Below are 20,802 nucleotides of genomic sequence, written 5' to 3'. Positions count from 1 at the left end.
TTAAGTACCAGAACTACTAGTCTGCGTTACTTATGTATAAGCAATGATCATGTTTTATTTTAGGGTGCAGAAGTATATATAGTTTAATTTAATTGCAACAATGTCGCAGTATAAAGAAGATCATATTAAAAATTAAAATGACAATCTTATATTTTATGTTTCGCCACCAGTACAAAAGAATTTTGTTGAAATGATTTTTAATACCTACAAATATGAGAGTGTAAAATACTTTTGGAAGTTATTAAAAATAAGATATCTTACGACATGTATATATGCATATAGTAAAATTGTTCATTGCGATGTGGATTTCGAATAAAATAGAAGCTCTGCTATGAATATGTATGTATATATATAGCTATGGGATTTATTGATTAATTACCGTAATATAATTTGTATATTACGGTAAAAATTTGTATATTACGGTTTGTATATTACCAGTAATAAAACGTGCGACTATATGCCATTGTGATCTGCGCTTCAGCCTCTTGTACCTTGTAGTAAGTGTAAATGATTTATGAGAAGTCCCGAAGAGTGCAAATGGTTGCCGAATTTATAAGTTTTTGATTCAGCACGACACTTTATGAAGTTGTTTCTCAAAACAAAATTCATCCGATTTAAAACCAAGTATCGCTGACTAAAATTTTATTTTACATATAATACGGATTATTTCTTGTATGGACTAATTTAAAGCGATACTTTTCGCTTAAATAACACTTAAAAAAGCACAAATGCTATTAAAAAATGTAATTCAAACTACCGTGTACTAACACCCTCCCATCGTGTTCGAAGAGATTTCCTTACTTAATATGTTTTTCGATGTGGGCGCATCTATTCTTGAAACTCCGCAATAGAGCATGCCTTATCCACTATGGGGATCTATACGACCCGCTTCTTTAGGAAAAAAATGAAAAAAATAAAATATGAAAAAAACCCCAGGAGACCATCCCCTTTAGCAATAAAATTTAGTTTTCTTTAATTTCAATTAAACAAGCTTTAAAGTAAGTAACATATACTGAAAAGTTACAGTTTTTAGATAAAATTAAATTTTTTTCATTTTGAAGAATAAATTTGCGTTTTGTTTATTTATTTTTTAATTTATTCAAAATAAAAACAAAAACTTAAAAGGAAAGCACCGAAAAACAAAAGAAACTGCCGAAAGATTTTACAATTTTTTCCCCTTTTTCTTTAAAATAAAAATAAAATGAAAAAAATGAGAACGGACTCCCGTGGTTGAACTGATAAGGCAGACGTCTGGTTATTATTTTTTTCATATCCAAATTACGTATAATAAGAATAATCATCGTCATTACATTTTATCATTAAAAAGTTTCAGCTTATATAACAATAAAATTTGTAATAGAAATTTCAATAATATTTTTTTTTTTTTTCATCTTAATGTTTCTTGTACACCTAATGGTCAGCCTATTATAATTTTTGTTTTAGAAATACTACTCCATATTTTTCGGATAGTTAATACAAAAAAAAAATAATAAACCTTAAAAACTCTGATGTGCACAGCTTGACTTTTTTTGTGTTCATGAAAGAACCATTCTTATTACAAACGTTCTATATAGTTATTTGAGCGAGAATAATAAAATTATTGAAACTGAAATAAAAAGAATGAAAAAAATATAGATTATTTATCATTTAAATCGTATGCCGACAGATTATAATCAAAAGGTACCGCAGAAATTTAAAATATGTCAAACGAACTCAATAATATGGAAGTATGACTATTAAAATACATCCAAATATATATAATGTTCTAGACTCAGATGTTATTCCAGAGAGACAAAATAGTTTCACAGTAACAAAAAAACTCTATTTTGCTTTTTCCACCCTTCATTTTACATTATTTTGTCTTAAAGCTGTTGAATTTTCCTTTTTCCATCATCCCTTTTACATTATTTTATCTTTAAGCTGTTGTTCTACGGAAAAGTAACATGTTTTTAAATATTTTTTTTATAGCCCATCCAACTGTGTTCTTAACTAAAGCTACATTTTTTAGTCATACTTCTATCGCTGTTATTATTTAAATCCTATTTTTACCGCTGGTTTACTGAGATTGAAGACTTCGTATTTTTGGGAATTTCATTCATGGGGCACCTACCCTGGAAAGAGTATCGAACTTCCGACTCTCTCTATGATTTATAAGCATGGTTTCAAAGAAAAAAAAAATGTTTTGTTTGTTCGACAAGCTTTCTAAATTAAATTTTTTTTATTTTATTGTTATTTAGGCAATGATAATAAAACCGAAAATTAAGTCATCATTATAACATCCAGGTATTCTAATCTAATTTTGACCTGAATCAAAATTCGTGACGAAGGTTCTATAACCGATGTAAATATCGAAAAAAAAATAACTAAAATATAGACAAGTAAAAAAATTAAAATATTTTCCAACTACAGTCACAGCAGGTTTCTTATTGAAAATTTGAACCCCTTTTGAAAAGTATGTAAAATAATTTAAAACAAAAATATCGTTCGAACAGGATATTACAGAATGTTTGATATTTCTGATTAGTATCTAAAGGAATTTATTTCCTCAATATTTCTTTAAAAATACAAAAAACTCCTATATTTACCAAATACCAACAATTGATATTGTTTCTTACTCGTATATGAATTTGTTGAACACTGGTATATTTGTTTAGATGAATGTACGCATTTTGCTGAATTATTAAAGCACATTACATATTATTAAAGTTATAAAATTGTTATCATCCGTGTTATTGTTTTCTTAGAAGAACTACTCAAATATGCACAACTAATTTTAACTACTACTTATAACGATTAATTTTATTTTGTAATTGACATTTGACATGACCGCTTCCTGATTCTTGCATCCTTTGAATAATGTAAAATTCGCAGGAATAAATGTAAAATTAAGTAAAAAATGTTATTAATTAACTTTAATAAGAATAAAATAAGAAAATTATAATGGTTTCTTTTGTAATTACGAAAACTTGGCTTGATTAATACAGGATAAAGGTATGAAAAGGAAATGGAAATAAAGCCGTTTTCATTTAATTTAATGGGAAAAAGAAATTTTTTTTTTGTAAAAGGAGTTTGTTTTTATAATAAACTATAATAATAAAGTATAATACAAAGGGTAAAATTAAGAAGTCCGTTATTTTCAACGAACCCTTAAATTTCAAGGAAATGTAATAAGTTTGTGAAAAAAAGACAGGGAGTATAAGTATATTGATAACATTTCGACCTTATGGATAAAATTGTAATAAAGCAAATAAAATTTAAGGTAATTTAATTTTTTTAAAGTTAGTAAATTTTATAAGTTCTTATTAGGTAGGTACCTAGATACCTACATACTTTCAAACTATTGTATTTTGTTTTGCTCATAATCTACATACATATGTATATATTTGCATATGGGTGATTTATATATTTACATATGATAGGGATGAATTTCAAAAATAAACTTCGTAACTATTGTAATAAGGTGAACCACCAATTTTCGAGTAGAGATACTACTGCGCACTTTTAATCTATCCTCGTACTGTGGCTGTATATAATGTATTTTTAGTGAGTGTGACTTGTTGGAGATCGTGATTATGGAATCTGTTTTTAGTTCACTAATTAAATCGGTTAATTTGTTAAACCAGAAATATGCCGCGCTATCTATATGTTTGTATTCTTTTTTTTCAGTCGAATTTTCCTTTAATTTTAGAGAAATCTCATTTTAAGCGCCTTTTAATTCATGTATTTCTTAGGCTAAGATTATAAAACATGTTGTGGGTGCATTCAATTTTCGAATTTGTCAAATCTGTATTCTGTAGGCTACAAAATCTGTCGCCATTTTATGTATGCAAATGTAACAAAAATTTTTAATTAGACAAGTTCATTTACCTTTTGTACTGAAAATAAAAAAATTTATAACTTTTTTTCAATTACAAAAATGACAAATTACTTTTCAGAAGTGTTTTCATAAAAATAAATCCTCCCTTCACTTAAAAATTTATTTTCACATTCATCTATTATGAATGCTATGCTATATTATTGCTGTGATTCACAGATTTACTTTCGCATCCTTCTTATAATTTTTTTTTGTTTTCTCATTTTCGCATAAAATTTTCATAATTTCTAAACAGAAAAGGCAATCAATCATAACAGCTTAAGATACAGGCACTACATCACTTATGTTTTACGTTTTAAATTAACAGAAACCAGAAAAATACTTAATTTATACAAACTCTAATAAGTATGTACTTTCTTTCACAAAATTTTTCGAATGTTTTCTCGTATTCCCAAGTATGTAGTTTTAATACTCTAATGAAAAAATAGAAAATAAGCAGTACTTTAACTGCAATAATTTATTGCTGGTATAGTTCATTACTGATTCATTATCGACTGCTTTTGCTAAATCTTAAGAGTCGAAGAGAACTTATTTTGTGGTTAGTCTGGCTATTTTTAATCGCAATGTAAAAATAATTCAAAATATTAAGTTTTGAGATTACATTTTTTCAAATTAAAGAAAAATATATTTTAATAAAATAAAATTCTTGAAAAAAAATATAACTTTTATTTTTTTATTGTAGCTTTTAAATCATGTTTAAGAGCTAAAGGCACATGAGATTTGCTATGTGAATATATATGGACATCTAAAATAAAAGGCTCCGAAATTTTTGATTTGAACATTTGAAATATTTTCTTTTACCTTTTATGTTTAAAATTTTAATATGGTTCTCTTTCAGATCAACGAATATTTAATAAGTATTTGACAAATTCGCATAATTAATAGTTCTGTCAGTTAATTCAATTGAGCAATAATGGCTATAAAAGTAAACTCGTGGCATCGCTTTGTAGGGTGAGTGTACCCTTATTTTTCAATCAATTATTAAATTATTTTATGTCAACAATTCGCATATTATAATACGTACATGAACATATACATATATTACATATGTTTCATTTTCAATTAAAAATGTAATTAAATTCTGTTTCTTATAAATAGGTGTAAGAAGTTGTGCGTATTTAAAAGATAATATTATTAAATTCATTACAAGTAAAATTTGAAATGGTTTGAATTGTACTAAATGAAAACAAAATCTTTAATACATGCACGACGGGGATAACACCGCAAAAAACAATAAAATATGGAATCTCATAATGAATTCTTAGTTTTTATTGTTACTTACACTGCCGTATAGTGTTGCGTGTAAAATAGTACTATATTGCATGTTGTGTTTAAGGCAACCATTTTATTTATTTTGTATTAAAAGTTGTAGCATTTGTAGCTTAATAACTTGATTTTTAATGCGAATTTCCCATAGAATTTCTAATTTTTTGAAATCAAAATTTTAGAGTTTCCATATTTAAATACAAAACAAAAAATTGTTAACAGATTACGCTCTTTTAACTTTAGTTCATTTTTTCACTAACCAAGCCGTGTATCCCCATTTTTATTTCCTTTTGAATTAAAATTTAATAAAAAAGCCAAATTAATCGTTACCAAATTTTCTAATAATTTTGGAATATGGAAAAATTCTTCTCGGTCGTTTACGTGTTATTCAATTGCATTGTTCGCATTCAGCCATTAAAAAAGCGAGATAACAATCAAGCCGCCAAAGGCATAACTAAAGAATTTCTTTTTCAGATATAGTAAATAAAATTTTTGGGATTTGTCAAAAAAGATGTATCACATTAGTTATTTTTTCCGATTTTCTTTATTATTGACTGCATGGAATAGCAAAACGAGATAAGGTGCAATAGATGAAGTATTTAACGAAAACACATTTCTGTGCGCTTAGGAATTGGGATTGGTAACATTTTTTATAGAAATTGATGTTCTATTATCGTTCGATGGCAACCCTGATTACATTGTCGTAATAATAGTCCAATGTGTCATGTCAAATTTAAAACCATTTGTCAAAAACAAATTTGAAATGTCTTAAATTCAATTTATAATGTTTTTCACGGTTTTTTTTTATTTCTGAATATTGTATAATTTATTTTATCGAAAATATTGTAATTGTAGATAACAGAAATGCATAACAGTTACAATAGCAAGTACAGTTACATGTAGTTTTCATATTACATTTTCTTTTGGAAAAGAAACACGATAAATATGAAAAAATGTGTGAAGGAACTGGTGATTGTCATCTAAAAGAAAGAAAAATAAGAAGTTGTTTAACGGCCTCGTGAGAAAAATACAAGAAAACTAAAAATTTGTTTACTAAAAAAACTTATCTAAATTTACAATAAAACAATGGGATTAAATTATGAGAGGAAAAATAATTTTAAAATGAAATTTATTTGAAAAAGCTATAAATTATGAAGATCATTTAATTTAATAGCCAACATAAAATATAAACAAAACAACATATGTCTAACAGGATGTTATAAATAAACGCAATTAAAGAAATTTTCGTAAGAGTTCCAGTTTTGCCTGAATTTTGAAAATAACCGTGCTATATTTTTGCCATATAAGTACGTACTGCATATTGGGATTGTTCTAGTGATAATGTAATTTATAATGATGAAGATTAAATGAATTCAAATGTTCTTTTACCCGAATCGGGTGATCTTGATGCTGCACAATTCCGAATTTCAAGTGGGCTGAACAAGTTAGCTAAACCAATCATATTCAAATGGGTAAGTCAAAACCAACTATAGGTTACGTAGTACATATGTACATGCTTTTCTTTTCCATGTAACTGTACTAAAAGGCAAGGTAATTGCATTTTGTTATGTCTAATGTCTTCTATTGTTGTTTCATTTAAATATTTTGAATTTGATTGCGTTCCGGCTATTCAGTACTAAAGACTTAGATTCTCATTGTACTTATTTAAGTATTCGAAATTTACCTATCTTAACTTTGCCGCAAAACATTTCAAATTTCGCAAATTTACCAATTTCCCAAGGAAATAAATTAACCTTTTGTTAGTTAGCTTACATAAAACTAATAAAACTATAAGTCGGAAAATGCTTAAAAAAAGTATCAAAACCTGTAGGACAGTTTCCAAATTATATACCTACCTACATACACATGTAAAAATATCTAAAAAATTTTAAATGGAACAAAAATTTTTTAACAGACTGTGGATGCCAACTTTCTTTGTATGTAGATTAAAATATTTTTAAGAGATTTAATGAATTTAGTTCAAATTTTACAAAAATATTTTCTAAATCCTTTCTTTCAGAATTTTCAATTATAAACTGTATATTTTTTTCCAGATAAAATCATAAAGGAAATAGAGCTAAATATTAAATGAAGTTTATTTTTTGAGTATTTGTTTTGTAGAATTAGAACTATTCTAGACTGAAATTAAATAAACATGAAAAATTTCCATAAAAAAGATATTCTATGTTATGCTCTTTTAAGCATTATTCTTTCAAATACAAGCACAAATGCTTCCACAAAATATAGATAACGTTAATCTTGTTTATTTTTTACAATGGGAAAATTTGCATATCTCAACTTTCATAATAAAAAAAATACTTTTAATTTTTTTTATGTGAACTTTTAGTGTCTGTTCTTTTTTAAGTTAATTTTTATTCTTTTTATAGTTTTATGTACAATTGGTACATATACAATTTGAGTTTTCATGCATTATATAATTTATATTACATTTGTTACAAAATTCTTAAATTGCGATTTATAAATCAACCAAAGCGACCATTGTCTTATGTACTTTCAAGACGACAAATTCGAAGCACAAGAGCTAAATGTCTGCAGTCAATTAAATGTATTTTAGAATTCATGTAAAATGTTCTCAAATTTGAACATTTTACAGTAGCTTTGCTAGAATTTACTAATATTTATTTCAGCTTTAAAATTGCGTTTATAAACCCAATAATAACTTAAAAAAATTTTTAATATTAATTATATAATTTAATTTAAGCTAGGTATATTTAAATTTTTTTTAACAATACTTATTGTATAAATGAAAGAGGTGTGTAAAAAGTTAATATATAAAAGCAATAAAAATCCGTTTAGAAAATTTTTTGATTATTGTTGAATTGTCATGTCGCGACGGAGGATTTCCATTTTATTAATATATTAAAACCTTTAATTTGAAATATAATTGAGGTCTATAAACACTTAAACATACTTCATAGGTATGTAATAATTATGTATTTATCTATTTACAAAATATTTTCTTATGAATTATTGTTCATTGAATTTTTACTCCCTCGTAAAATATTAATTTATTTTTTTCATACTTTTTGTACGTATTACACAGAGCGGCCTTCTTAACAAATTTGACACGTCAAACCTTAGAATAATAAACAAAATACGAGACTATTTATGTAAAAACATCAGATGACAATTTTTATTTTAATTGTAATTAAAACGTGAATTGCACAATTTGATGTTATCTACTTGTTAATCTATAATTAGCATACGTTAGATTGTAGGCTGAATGAGGTGTGTTGAAAAAAAAACAAAACGGAATATTTAATTTTGTATTTCACTATTACATATGAAATACACTTAAGCCTATGTATAGAAAAAGTAAAGGAAAATTATTTTATAGTGTTATTGATGGTCTCCTGCAGTGGCTGGTGCTTTAAAAAATTATGAGATGAAAGAAATGAACTGCAAACAAAAAGTACTCGTAACAACTACGAAAAGTTTATTTTTGGATAAAAATATTTTTGCATTTTATCTTCAAAGTTCAGGAATGGCGGAAGTTCTTAAAGGAAAAATTAAATTATTAATTTTTTCTAAAAATAGTTTATGGTAAAAAATATTTTCGATGCATTTTTTGAAAATTTAGTACTCTTGTTATATGTATTGAATTCATTTTAACAGAAATCCTTCCCTTCCTATTTAATTATTCAAGACCAATTATAAAATAGTTACAGAAATTTGTATTAAGAGAGCAGTGAAATTGAATTACAACTTGAACTCAAAAAATTTTTCTACGTTAGTATCATACAATAAATTTTAAACTGAATGCACTTCGAACATGGATCGTACATAATTGTAAGTTTGTTTGAATGCTATTTCATACATATGTGTTGTGAAAAAGAGATTCTTTATTTTTTTGATGCTAATTATTTATAAGTTTAAAATAAAAAAAATTCTTGGAATCTGTTTTTATAATAGAGAGTAAAGAAATTTAGTTAATTAACCACATAATATAGACTTTGCAGTAATTCAAATGCAATTTTAGTTTAGAATTGAAATATTTGTAAGTTTTATTAGAAATTCCGTATCCGTAAAAGGATAGAAGAGGTAGAGAAGTCTCTTAATTAGTTTCGCGTCAATGATTTTCGCCACTAAATATAAAACAAAAAAATTTGTTTAAATTGTCGAAAATGTGGCAATGTGCAATTTCGTTTAATGTTTTGGCTCATTTCAAAAGTGTTAATTTTGTCTATACAAACTGCAAAAAATTTTTTCTAATTAATTTGCAGCTTTTTCATACATTCTGTAAAATTGAAAGATTAAAGCAAATATGGAAGTTTAATGTCGTCATAACCCTGATGAATTTTCTCATTAATTTTCTTTGTTTATCAATTAAACAAAAATTCCTTTTTGCTGAAATTGAAAATTGATTTACTAGAACGGAAAATAAAAGTTTTTTTTTTTTTTTTACTTTGCTCCCTTATTAATGTAATTTTCAACATGGTTTTTTTCCATCTAGTGGTCGTATTAAGTATTTTTTTGTTTGGCTAAAAAAATAAATGAAATTACTATAATTGCTTGAAACACCTATGTATATTTTAAACACATTTTTTTATTGTTTTTTGATTTATACATACTTTCAACAATGAATCATATAATTTCAAAATTTACATTTAATAGGCCATCATTAAGTTTTAACAATATCCATAGAAAACAAAAGAATAGTCAGCGAATTGGCAAATCTCGTAGTCACATATGGTTTGGTTATTAATGGGATTAGGTAATCCAACAAATAAAGGTGGCGAATTTTAGATTTTTTTTCCAATGCTCACAATAAGCGAAGCTTTAAAAAATATTCAAGCTTTTTTTTTCATAAGCTATTAAGTAAATTATTTGACTAATTTTAACTATACATATTTCTCAAAATAATACAAAATACACGCACCCCATGAGGCGTTTTATTACCACTCATAATTTTATATTGATTGTTTATGTTTTATTAACGGTATTTTAATGTTTCTATCAAATATAAATCTCATGTACAGAAGAAAGCAAAAATATAAAGCAATAATTTGCATTAATCATTTGTAGGAGAAAAAATTCTATAAATGTAAAAAGTGCGAGTGTATGTCGGTAGATAGAAATTTTAGGAAAAAATATTTTATAATTCAAAAATATTTGTGAACAATACATTTTCTTTTATTTGAAAGAAGATATGTACGTGTAGATTGTACTTTACTGGAACAAGTAAACATTCATTTATGTAGTTTCTTTGAACAATCATATAATGTAGTACAGGGATTGTACTGTTTTTATAGCTTGTATGTACTTGAATTGCGCATTTTTATTTTGAACATATTGGGCTCAGTTCAACAACTCTTTCTGAATTTAACTTAAAGGTATAAGAAAGGATGTTGGTTCTAACTAACAATGAAATGTTAGTGCTTATGTAATTATGTACATAATATTGTTTTTGATTAAATCTGTCAAACTTAGCATACATAAATATTTTATTTTTAATTGTGACATAATGCAGGTATTATACACAATTTTTATAATAAAGGTCTACAATATTTTTAAAATATTAACGTTAGTTTAAAAAATTTTTTTTTTTTTTAGTTTTGCATAACACAAAATTTTTTTTTTAATTTTGTTAATTTTGTTGACCGTTATTTTTGCTATACAAAATTTCATTTTCAATTCAATGTCTTATTCTTTTGTTTACTATTATGTCAATCTGTCAAAATTTCACATCTAATGCCTTAACTATGTTTAATGGTGGTTATTATAAGAAACTAATGTATTTTTTAAATTAATAAGTAACAATGTAGCTTAAGCAAATATTCATTATGAAATAATTCTGTGATTTATTATCATTTTTTAAGTTAAATCGATATTTAAGTGTGGATTATGAAATTAATTTTAGAAGCCAAGAGGATATTATTAAATCAAATGAAAAAAAGTGAAATAAAGTGAAAAAAATCTCAAATTAGTAGAAAACGCTTTAGTAAATTAAATACGATTTTAAAAAAATTTGTGATCATATGTACACATTTTTACTGCATACACAATATTATTAGGTTTATGAATACTTATTGCTCATTCAATCTGTCATTTTTCGGCTTCTATATAGGGCTACCATGCGGTTATAACATAAAGTGGTCACTGAAGTTGCTTTCGAAGGCAGTCTAGTTATATGAAAATTGAGAAGCTTGTTTTTTTTTAAAGTGATTAATTATAATGACTAACCGACTTAAATGATTGGCCGACTTATCCATACACTGACTTCATTTACTAGACCAATCTACTTTACTTTATAGTTCAACTTAATAGACCAATTTTTTTGTCTCCGGAATTAGTGTATTAGAATAAATATAGTTATATCAAAATACATATTGTAATTTGTCATTTCAAATTATTGCAGTGTCACTTTCACTGTTTGATTTCTATTTACTTTTCAATTTATACATAACATTTGCCATACCTAACTAAATTGGAATACCTGAAACTCAATGAAATTCTCACACAATAACTTTTCACAATTTGTAAAGATACTAAAATGTTAATTTAAAATTAAAAAAATGCGCTTATTATCAATTCATAAAAGCATTTTGTACATATTTTATACTATGCTGTGCCTTTCTTGTATATACGGCAGAGAATTGAACTATTCAAATTAATGTATTATGGACAAGCATCTACAAATATATTTTGATTTTTTAACAAAAAAAATTAAATAAATTTAAGGTTGGATTCCTTAAACAGAAAAAAATTATAATAGAAATATTTTTTATATTTAATAGAAAAACTGCAATAATAATAATTACTACTTCTCTATACATTGGGCTATTGTTAAAATTACATTATTTATAACTCTCCTAACATTTTATTATTTTTTTTATTTTTCAATTCTATTTTGTAAATAATCGATAAATCGAAACATTTTAATTGTATTAATCGAAAAAAAAAAAAAACAAAACGAATCGAAAGCCGGAGGTTAATCACTTTATGTACCCTCTTAATTTAAATAGCCTAAAAAATAATAAAAAAATTTATTATATATTGCATATTTTGTACCACATATGTACATACATATGTATACGTGTATGTATAGACTTAAATTTTATTTTAGAAAATCACTGAATTTAATTGTAGTGTTATTGATGAGTAAAAAACATTTTTGTTTTGTTTTTTTTTACAATGTGTACACACTTTACTTTTTGGCATTTTTAGAGTCAAAAAATTGAAAGCGCCGAGGTATTGCTGCTGCTCACTTAATGTTCATGTTTAAAATTAGCATAATAATGAAAAAAAAAAAAACCATTTTGTTTTTATTATTAATTTTTTTATTCAAAATTATTTTCAAAGTGATTACGAATTTTATTTTAAAAAGTGAATTTATTCGTGCGGCAACAAACAATTAAATAAAAAACGAAAAGAAACAAAAATTAATGGTTTCACTTTCGATTAAGATTTTCTTGAAAAATCTTCAAAGGTGGAATTTTTATGAAATCGGCATCATTGTTGACTCTTCGAAAAAATGATTGAATCCGAAATTTATTGAATTCTGTTAATTTTTTATTCATTTTTATTATTATATTACTTTTTTTCATATATTTAATAAAACAGTCAAATAAAATAAAAAATAAGAGTGAATTTAAAAATAAAAAATCGAAAATTAAATCAATCAATCAATGAAAATCGAAAATTTTTTTGTTGTGTTTCACAAAGACGAATTTTGAATGACCATTGAATATTTTCGATTTCTTTAATTTAAAAATGTTGTTTTTATTAGAAAAATCACAAAAAAAATGAATTCGTTCAGTTGAAATTCAATATTAAAATGTATATAGTCGTATATACAAATAAAATACAAAATATGTAGTCTTCCGCGTAATTTTACAATGATGATTTTCACGCACAAATGAAGGTGCAACAATAAAATTTTTTTGATTATTAAAATTATCGTAAAAAGTTGTGTTTTGCTTATAATGGAGCAATAATTATGATACAGTTTGTTTTTTCATTATTACATTATTATACATAAGCATTATAAAATTTACATATGTACATATTATATATATATAACATTATATTTTGATTTGGTACACAAGATTTTAATCGTGATTTATTGAATTTCATTTATTTTTTTGTTTTATTTTAATATTCCAATTTTTGTATGTTGGTTGTTTCATTTGAATATTTTAATATTATTTAAATAAATAATATTATTTATTTTAAAATCAAATTTTATACTCTATTAATTTATATACACATACATACATATATACGAATAAATAAATTTATTCAGTGTTGACGCAATGTTAAAATAATTGTAATTTTAATATTGTTAAAGAAATGCAAAATAGAAAATTGAAATTATTGAATCTAATAACACAAATTTAATATTGCAGTCACCTACTTATTGAAGGATATTCTAAATAATTGGAAAAAAGATAATGAAGACTATACACTAAGATAATTGGATTGGAGAAAAAATTAAGTGAATTAATCTGGAAATTTTGGTTCTTTTAACTTGTGAAATTTTATTTTTCAAAACTTACATCAAATTATGAGTCAGTGATTCTTTAAAAGGAAAGGAGCTATTTAACACACTCCTGGGTTTGCCGAAAATTGTTTGACTCAACTTGAATTAATACACCCAAATTCCAAATTTGATCAAATTTCGATGTTGTTCCTGAATTATTCTTTCCTTGTTGTTATTAGTTTAGGATATGTGTAAAATATTATTGAAATTTTTATGGAATGCAGCTTTTCTAAAATATTAACCACAATTTAACAACCAATTTTGAATCTAAAATACTTTAGATTTTCAAAATTCAATTCAATTAGCTAGAATATTTTTATGATTAAGAGCAATTCATTCTATTCATAACTTTGACCACATGTTCTTTGATTTATTACAATGGCGTTCTAGCTTATACAACACTTGAATCTGTAGTTTTTTTTAAAACAAATTAAAATTTCATGCCTTCAAGTATTAAAAATAATTCACCTAGATTTCATCTAGACTACATTGGATTAAATCATACAACAAGGCTAAGTAACAAAAATTTCAATTTCATCTATTTTTTGTTTCATTATTTACAATAACGCTGTAAGTAAACAAAATTTGTAAATAAAAAAATATAGAAAAAAGAACGTTTTATAAGAAAGTTGAGTAACTTCTCTTATAATAATTATAGTGCAGTCAAATGGTTGTTGTGATAAAGACGACGACGACGCGTCATGTTATTTTAAAGAATAATTTTTTTAAAATTTCGAATATTTTTACATAATTATGTATAATATACGTTACTTAAATACTTGAGTAAGTTTTTATGAACTTAAAAGCATTTAGCTACATAACTAATAGTATCAAATGTCGATTTTAAAAAAAAATATTCCACGCGACAGTGAGTTAGTTCGGCTATTTATAAAAATTATTTACACGACTTTGAATTTCATATCGAGTTTAAATAAACATTGAAAATAATTGTACTATAAAAAATGAGCATCATACACATATATAGTTTTTACTATCTATAAATTCTCTATCTACATTCTCTATATACACATAAAGTAGAAATATGCGTGTTTTTATTTTTTTAGAGGGCGGATAACTTTTGAATGATCTTTACAACAAAAATATAAAATGTAAGTTTTTCACCATGCCATCTGTGAATGAACTTAGATAAATCTGTTTTGTTGTTGTTTTCTAACCAGACATAAATAGTAGTCCATTGCTTTTTATTGTTGATACTTTGTTGCATGCGATACAACAATGTAATAGTTTGGTTACACAAAGTTATATTAGTCTCTGATGCTTTGGATTAAAGTAAACGGCCACAAAATATTATAGAATAGCCTTAAGCATTATTAGTATAGATTTTAAGGCAATGAAGGGTTGTTTAACTTGTTTAAAGTAAATTCTCTTATATTTTTTTTTGTTGTTTTTTATGTTTCATTTATTGTTATGTTTAAAGCGATTAAATTTCATTTGAATCGGATCGACTGAGTATTCTTTTGGTCTATGAACAGAAAAAAAAACAATAACATTTTATAACTCTTACATGGTAAAAGTTAATAAAAAATTTTCTAATATGTACGAGCTGTAGATATAAATAAAGGAGAGTAAAAGAATCTTTTCGTTTGTTTATGCCCACGCAATTACAAACTCTTTGTTTTTTTTTATATAGAATTTATGGAAAAGATGGTAACTAACTCGAATGTTTAGGAATATGTACAAATACTGCTATTGTATTTAATAATATAGAAGAAATTTTATAAAAGAAAAGTTAAAGATTGTTTAAAAAATAATTATTTGTTTGAATGTGAGTGCAGAGTGTGGCGGACCGATTATTGAAATTTTGTAAAAGGTATTGTACGCAACAAAGAAAAAAGAAAAAGGGAACAAAACCAAATTGTATAAATATTCCGCGGCCAATTTTTTAGTTTTGTTTGGATCATTGGATTATAATTTTAACAAAATATTTAAAAGATCGCGAGAATCTTTTTGAGAAGAGAAATTACATTTACAAAAGTTCTTTAACAATATATTTGAGAAGTGAAGATCATAAATTTTATTAACTATAACCACATTTACAATTAAAAAGTAAATATTGAATTTATTTTCTATTCTATTGTTAAATAATTTATAAAAGTTTTGAAATATTGTTGAAAAATTCTTTTATATTAATAATTTAGTATAAAATTTAGTGTGTAGGTAGGTTAGTCAATATACCGAAAAATTGCGTTAATACTATGGGATTATGTGGATTAGAAAAAAAAAACAAATATGTATGTAGTTAGGAAAGAAAGTTAAATTTCAAATAAAAAGAAGCTTTATAAAAATTTTTGATGATAAAATCAATAAAATTTTCAATAGATTGAAAAAAGTTGAGCCTTTTGTTCAAAAATAGTTAAAGAAAATTGTTTTAGCGATTCAATCAACTTTATTTGTCACAGAGTTTGTATAGGAAAAACAAAAAAATAAATGAAGCAAATTGATTTCTTTTACTTCGAAATTGTCTTTTTAAACTCATGGGTTCATTGATTGAAGATAATAAGTAATGGAAATTAAGTCTTAGTCTGGATTACAGAAATTGCTTTCACATAACAGATAAATATGTACATATGTATATGTATAAACGAGTATCCAAGAAGATTTCTGAGCATTATATAGTATGCCTTACAATGGTTGGCTCAGTGTGGGTTGCATTAGTTGCTTCATGTCTTTTCTGCTTGCTAAAAAGATTTTTTTATTAATATTAAGAAAAATTTAATCGAAAATGAAAATTCGTTTATTTTTCTAAAGAAAGGGTCGAAAAATAAAATATTTTGAAATAGCATAATCATTATGTGCGCAAGGGTAAAGGCAGAACCAAAGCTGAGAACGAAAACGGCGGACGATATCCGTTGTTAAAAACGAACGACAGACCACACAAATGGAAACAAGCGATGTCAAAAAAAAATTGGAATAGGGTTTTGTACTATTTTACCGGCGTCGATTAATACACCTTTATAAAATTTTTCATATTTAATCAATATTTCACTTGAAGGTATTCAAATATCTAATTTGTTATTTTGTTTTCTATTTTTAGTTACACTCATTATGTAAAGGACTATGGATACGGGAAGTGTTCTTAGCGAACCAGTTCATTATCCTCATTTACGAGGATTTCCAAAAGAGAGATCAACATCAATGGTATGCTGAATTAAATTCTATTGATTTAAGTACTTAATTAGCAACAAAATAGATATTTTAAAACGATCGAGAATTAATGCATAAATGGAAAAAAATTAAGTTATTGAATTTAAACAGAAATTTTATAAACTAAACCGGAAAAAAACCGGTATTTTAAATGAAAATGTTAATAATTAATTCTAATTTCATTACGATCTTATTGTCTTACAGCAGTGACTTCATCTATGACTTACGAATTCTTATTGGAATATAGAAATTAAATCTTACAAACGCAATGAAACACAAAATTTTTGTAAGAATTTCTAAGGAACTATTTAAAGTTCCCCTTGTTTTCTCTGTAATTATAGGCAATGAGCAGTTTCTCTTTTTATTAAAATTTAATTTATTTTACAAAGGGTGAGTTGGAATTCCAAGCGTCTTAAAACTTGCATAAAAAGTAACGTAGTGCATATGAATTTTAATATTTCATATTTTATGAGAGGGCAATAAACTCTTTTTCAGTATTTATAGAAAATAATTTTGTAGTTTTTCGTGTTCTAAGATCATTTTTTTTAAATGTAATTGTGTGAGACCAGTTTCTTAGTTACACTATAGAATCACATAATATGTATGTTTATAAGCATAAAAGAAATATTAAATTCGAAAAATTCCTCTTCCATATTTTAAAAACATGTCAATTCAAATTTTTCGTATTTCATAGCACATTTATACCGAAAACGCTCTTAAGGAATAAAAATTTGAAACCCAATTAAAAAAAATATATGTGTGTACATACTCATATTTGTAACATGTAGAAGAAAAAAAAAATTGTTTTTGTAAGGATACATTGGACTACTATGTAACACAATAAAAATGAAGGGTTATAAAAAATTAATATTCAGGATAATCTAATAAATGAAATGATATTTTATGTTCATGCTGATTACGAGTAAAGTTCAGATACATTTTATTCACATGATACGTAATTAATGAGTACCAATGGTCAATCAACTTTTAAAATTCAGAAATTCAACACATTCAATATTGTGGGAAAACCAAATAAAAATTTTATAATATTCAATTTGCCATCTTGAACAAAATTAAATTTGGTTTAATAATAAAATCAAAGTGCTCTTGATTAAAAGAAAAAATCTGCTGCGCTAGTGCATCTGCTGTGTCATTAATTTTTAATATTTTTTTTTTAAATTAAATGTAGTTAAACGTGTTAAAATGATGATGCTAAGTGGAATTGATACGAATCTTATGCAGCATTAATTTATATGCTTCGCCAGTTTTTAAAAATATTTTTAAAATATTTATAAATTCAATATTTTTTTAATTAATTTACTAAATGAAAAATGTTTAACTTTCTTCTTTCAGACTATATTATCACCAAAACCAAGGATGTCTCAATTAGAAAATCTCGAGGCCAAGGTAAGAACCTAAAAATATACCCTATAATTTTTTTAAAAGAGTGATAGTGCAATAAGCGCATTATTTCATATTTAAAACGATAACGTGATCCAATCCATAGTTTACTACAATCTTGTAGAAAGATGACAAATTCAATTCAAGTTTCACCATTCTTTGTTTGTTCATAAATTTGTTAAAAAAAAAAGAACCGCTTTTACCTAAAAACCTAAAAAATAAATAAATTTTATTAAATTTAATATGACATATTTTTAAGAATCTTATAAAGAAACTTGAGAGCATTGCAACATTTTGAAATGAAATTTAATTTTTAATACGCGCGCATAATAAAATTTCATTTTCAAAGGAGAATGAAGTTGTCGATTAAAATAATCAAGCCATCAATGAAAACCAGTTAAATGTTGTAGAAAAGAATAAATCGGTCAAATTACATTTACGATTTCACAAAGCATATCTGTGTAAAGTCATATAATTTTGAATATTATAAGGTATTTGAATATTATAAGGTGTTGTCTGTTGAAATTTTAAATCTGTTATGAGTAAGCACCTTCTTTCAACATTAATTTCTATATGTACTAGTCATTTTGTTTTAGAAATCACTGTACTTTGAAAATTTTACTTAACATATAAATATATGATTATAAAAAAATATATGAAAATAAATTAAAAAAATTAAAACAATTTTAATTAAGGAATGAAGTTTTAATTAAGTAATTGAGGAAGTGAGTATTAAAAAATTAGTGGTGAGAAGTGTCAATAATAAATTAGATTCATAAATGATTTATTTTATAAATTCCTTTTTGTAGAGAAAGCAAAATACTCTAGATGGGAGATATGCAAGGATCAGCTTAGATTTCAGTCAGTCGAGGAGTTTCTGGCTCAATAATCTTTTATTCTAACTTTGTCAACTCAGGGATCATGGAGCTTTGAACTAGTGGAAAAGAGAGTAATAATCCGCTTAAATGCACAATATATCCCCTTCTTGTGCCACGATACATTACTACCCTCTTTCACAGTCTATAATGTACATAATTATTTAATAAGCAATTGATTGACTTTCTTATTTATGAAAATAAAGAAATTATAAATAGAAAACGAAGTCCATAATACCATTTTTCAGTTTGAAAGAATATTGTAATAAATTTTACAGCAATATGTTATAATAATTTGATGGAAATTGTGTATAATAAAGAAGATTACTCTGAATTTTATGTAACAGGTTTAGTAAATGCAAAACATTGTTAAAACAAAACATGTTTAGTTGGAAATTGTATATATTTTTAGAATCTGAATTTCTGTTAAATTTTCTATTCAAATTTTTAACTTTATAAATGTTGCAGTTTCTCATTAATATGCTGTAATTTATTAGGAATTTAAATTATTTAATGGTAGCTATGGGCAAATGTTAGTTGAACTTAAAAATTTTGTATTTCTCTCGTATGCAATAAAATTAATGAATTATTTCTACAATTAAAAGTTTAAAATTCCATTTTTATCGAAAATAATTCTTATGTGGTTACTATTGTTTACTTTTAAATAGCTGTCATACTTCTACTTCACATTATTTCTATATCGTTTATAAACCATTAATGGTATTGGTTTTATAAATATTAAATAAAAATTTACATAACTAAGATTACACTAAACTTTGGATTTTGAAATTTCGGAAATGTCACACATTGTATCTTTTTCCCACAGAATTATTTAGAGAAACGCTTAAAGAAACAATATTTTCTATTTTATAGATACTTACAAAAAAGAGTCATTAAAGAAGTCTTTGGAAATTATTTTCACCTATAAAAATATTATTTGTGTGGTCAAATAACTCTCTATCTATATATTATAATAATAATAGTTAAATAATGGTTATGTGTATATGTATGTACAATTTTTTGTTAAATAAACACAAACTATCATTACATAGTCTTCAAAAGTAAATATTTTTAACTTCCTCTATATCAGCTTTATTACTTTAAATTTTAAAATAATTTCTTAAAGAAAAATGGAAAGAAAAGAAGTTTGCGTTTGAATATTTGAGTTTGAATTCAATAATTAGAAAATAAAACATTAAATGCGAAAAATAAGAAATACTGCGACTGTAATTTATAACAATCATCTTTAATATTAAAGAAAAAACAATAACTAAATTCACAATTATTAACATTCCGAATTTTAAGTTAATCATAAGTATTATATATATTTTCTCTGTGTGTGTACATATATACACATAGTTAATAGTATATAGTATATACAAATAGTAATAGTTAATACATACGTACACATAAGATAGTAAAGTTATTAAGCTATAGTTAATTTCATATTTTGATTTTTCTATTATATTTTAAGTTTACTGGCCACTTTTCGTGTATATTCGATGACGTATTAAAGTCAAACTTACATGTATTGTGTATTCAAGTAGCATGTACAAAAAATCTCCATCAATGGTGGCTGTAGTTATAACAACTTTTATCTCTATTTAATAGAGTAATAATTGCAATCAATCTATGTTTTATTTTATTATGTCATTGTTGTACAACCAGGTAATTAAAGACCAGAATAATATTTTATATATGTACATGAATTTTTAATC

At 24.8% G+C, this 20,802-nt stretch overlaps 1 protein-coding gene across 4 annotated transcripts in view; it reads left to right on the top strand.

Moving 5' to 3' along the window:
- The window catches only part of LOC129607257 (uncharacterized membrane protein DDB_G0293934), a 51,132-nt gene that overhangs the window by 22,287 nt on the left and 8,043 nt on the right, over window positions 1-20,802 (top strand). For 3 of the 4 annotated variants that reach the window (XM_055518119.1, XM_055518120.1, XM_055518121.1), the window contains 2 exons: window positions 16,699-16,802; window positions 18,162-18,215. In XM_055518119.1, coding sequence (XP_055374094.1) covers window positions 16,722-16,802; window positions 18,162-18,215 — 135 coding nt within the window. In that variant the 5' untranslated portion in view covers window positions 16,699-16,721. Of the gene's footprint in view, window positions 1-6,578; window positions 6,613-16,698; window positions 16,803-18,161; window positions 18,216-20,802 lie in introns of those variants that run through there. The other variant, XM_055518122.1, reaches the window with a different exon arrangement.

Source organism: Condylostylus longicornis, unplaced genomic scaffold (assembly GCF_029603195.1).
Source record: "Condylostylus longicornis isolate FDR11 unplaced genomic scaffold, ASM2960319v2 ptg000027l, whole genome shotgun sequence".
Lineage (NCBI taxonomy): Eukaryota > Metazoa > Arthropoda > Insecta > Diptera > Dolichopodidae > Condylostylus > Condylostylus longicornis.
The sequence above is the reverse complement of the archived record's forward strand: the minus strand, read 5'-3'. Positions and strand labels throughout refer to the sequence as shown.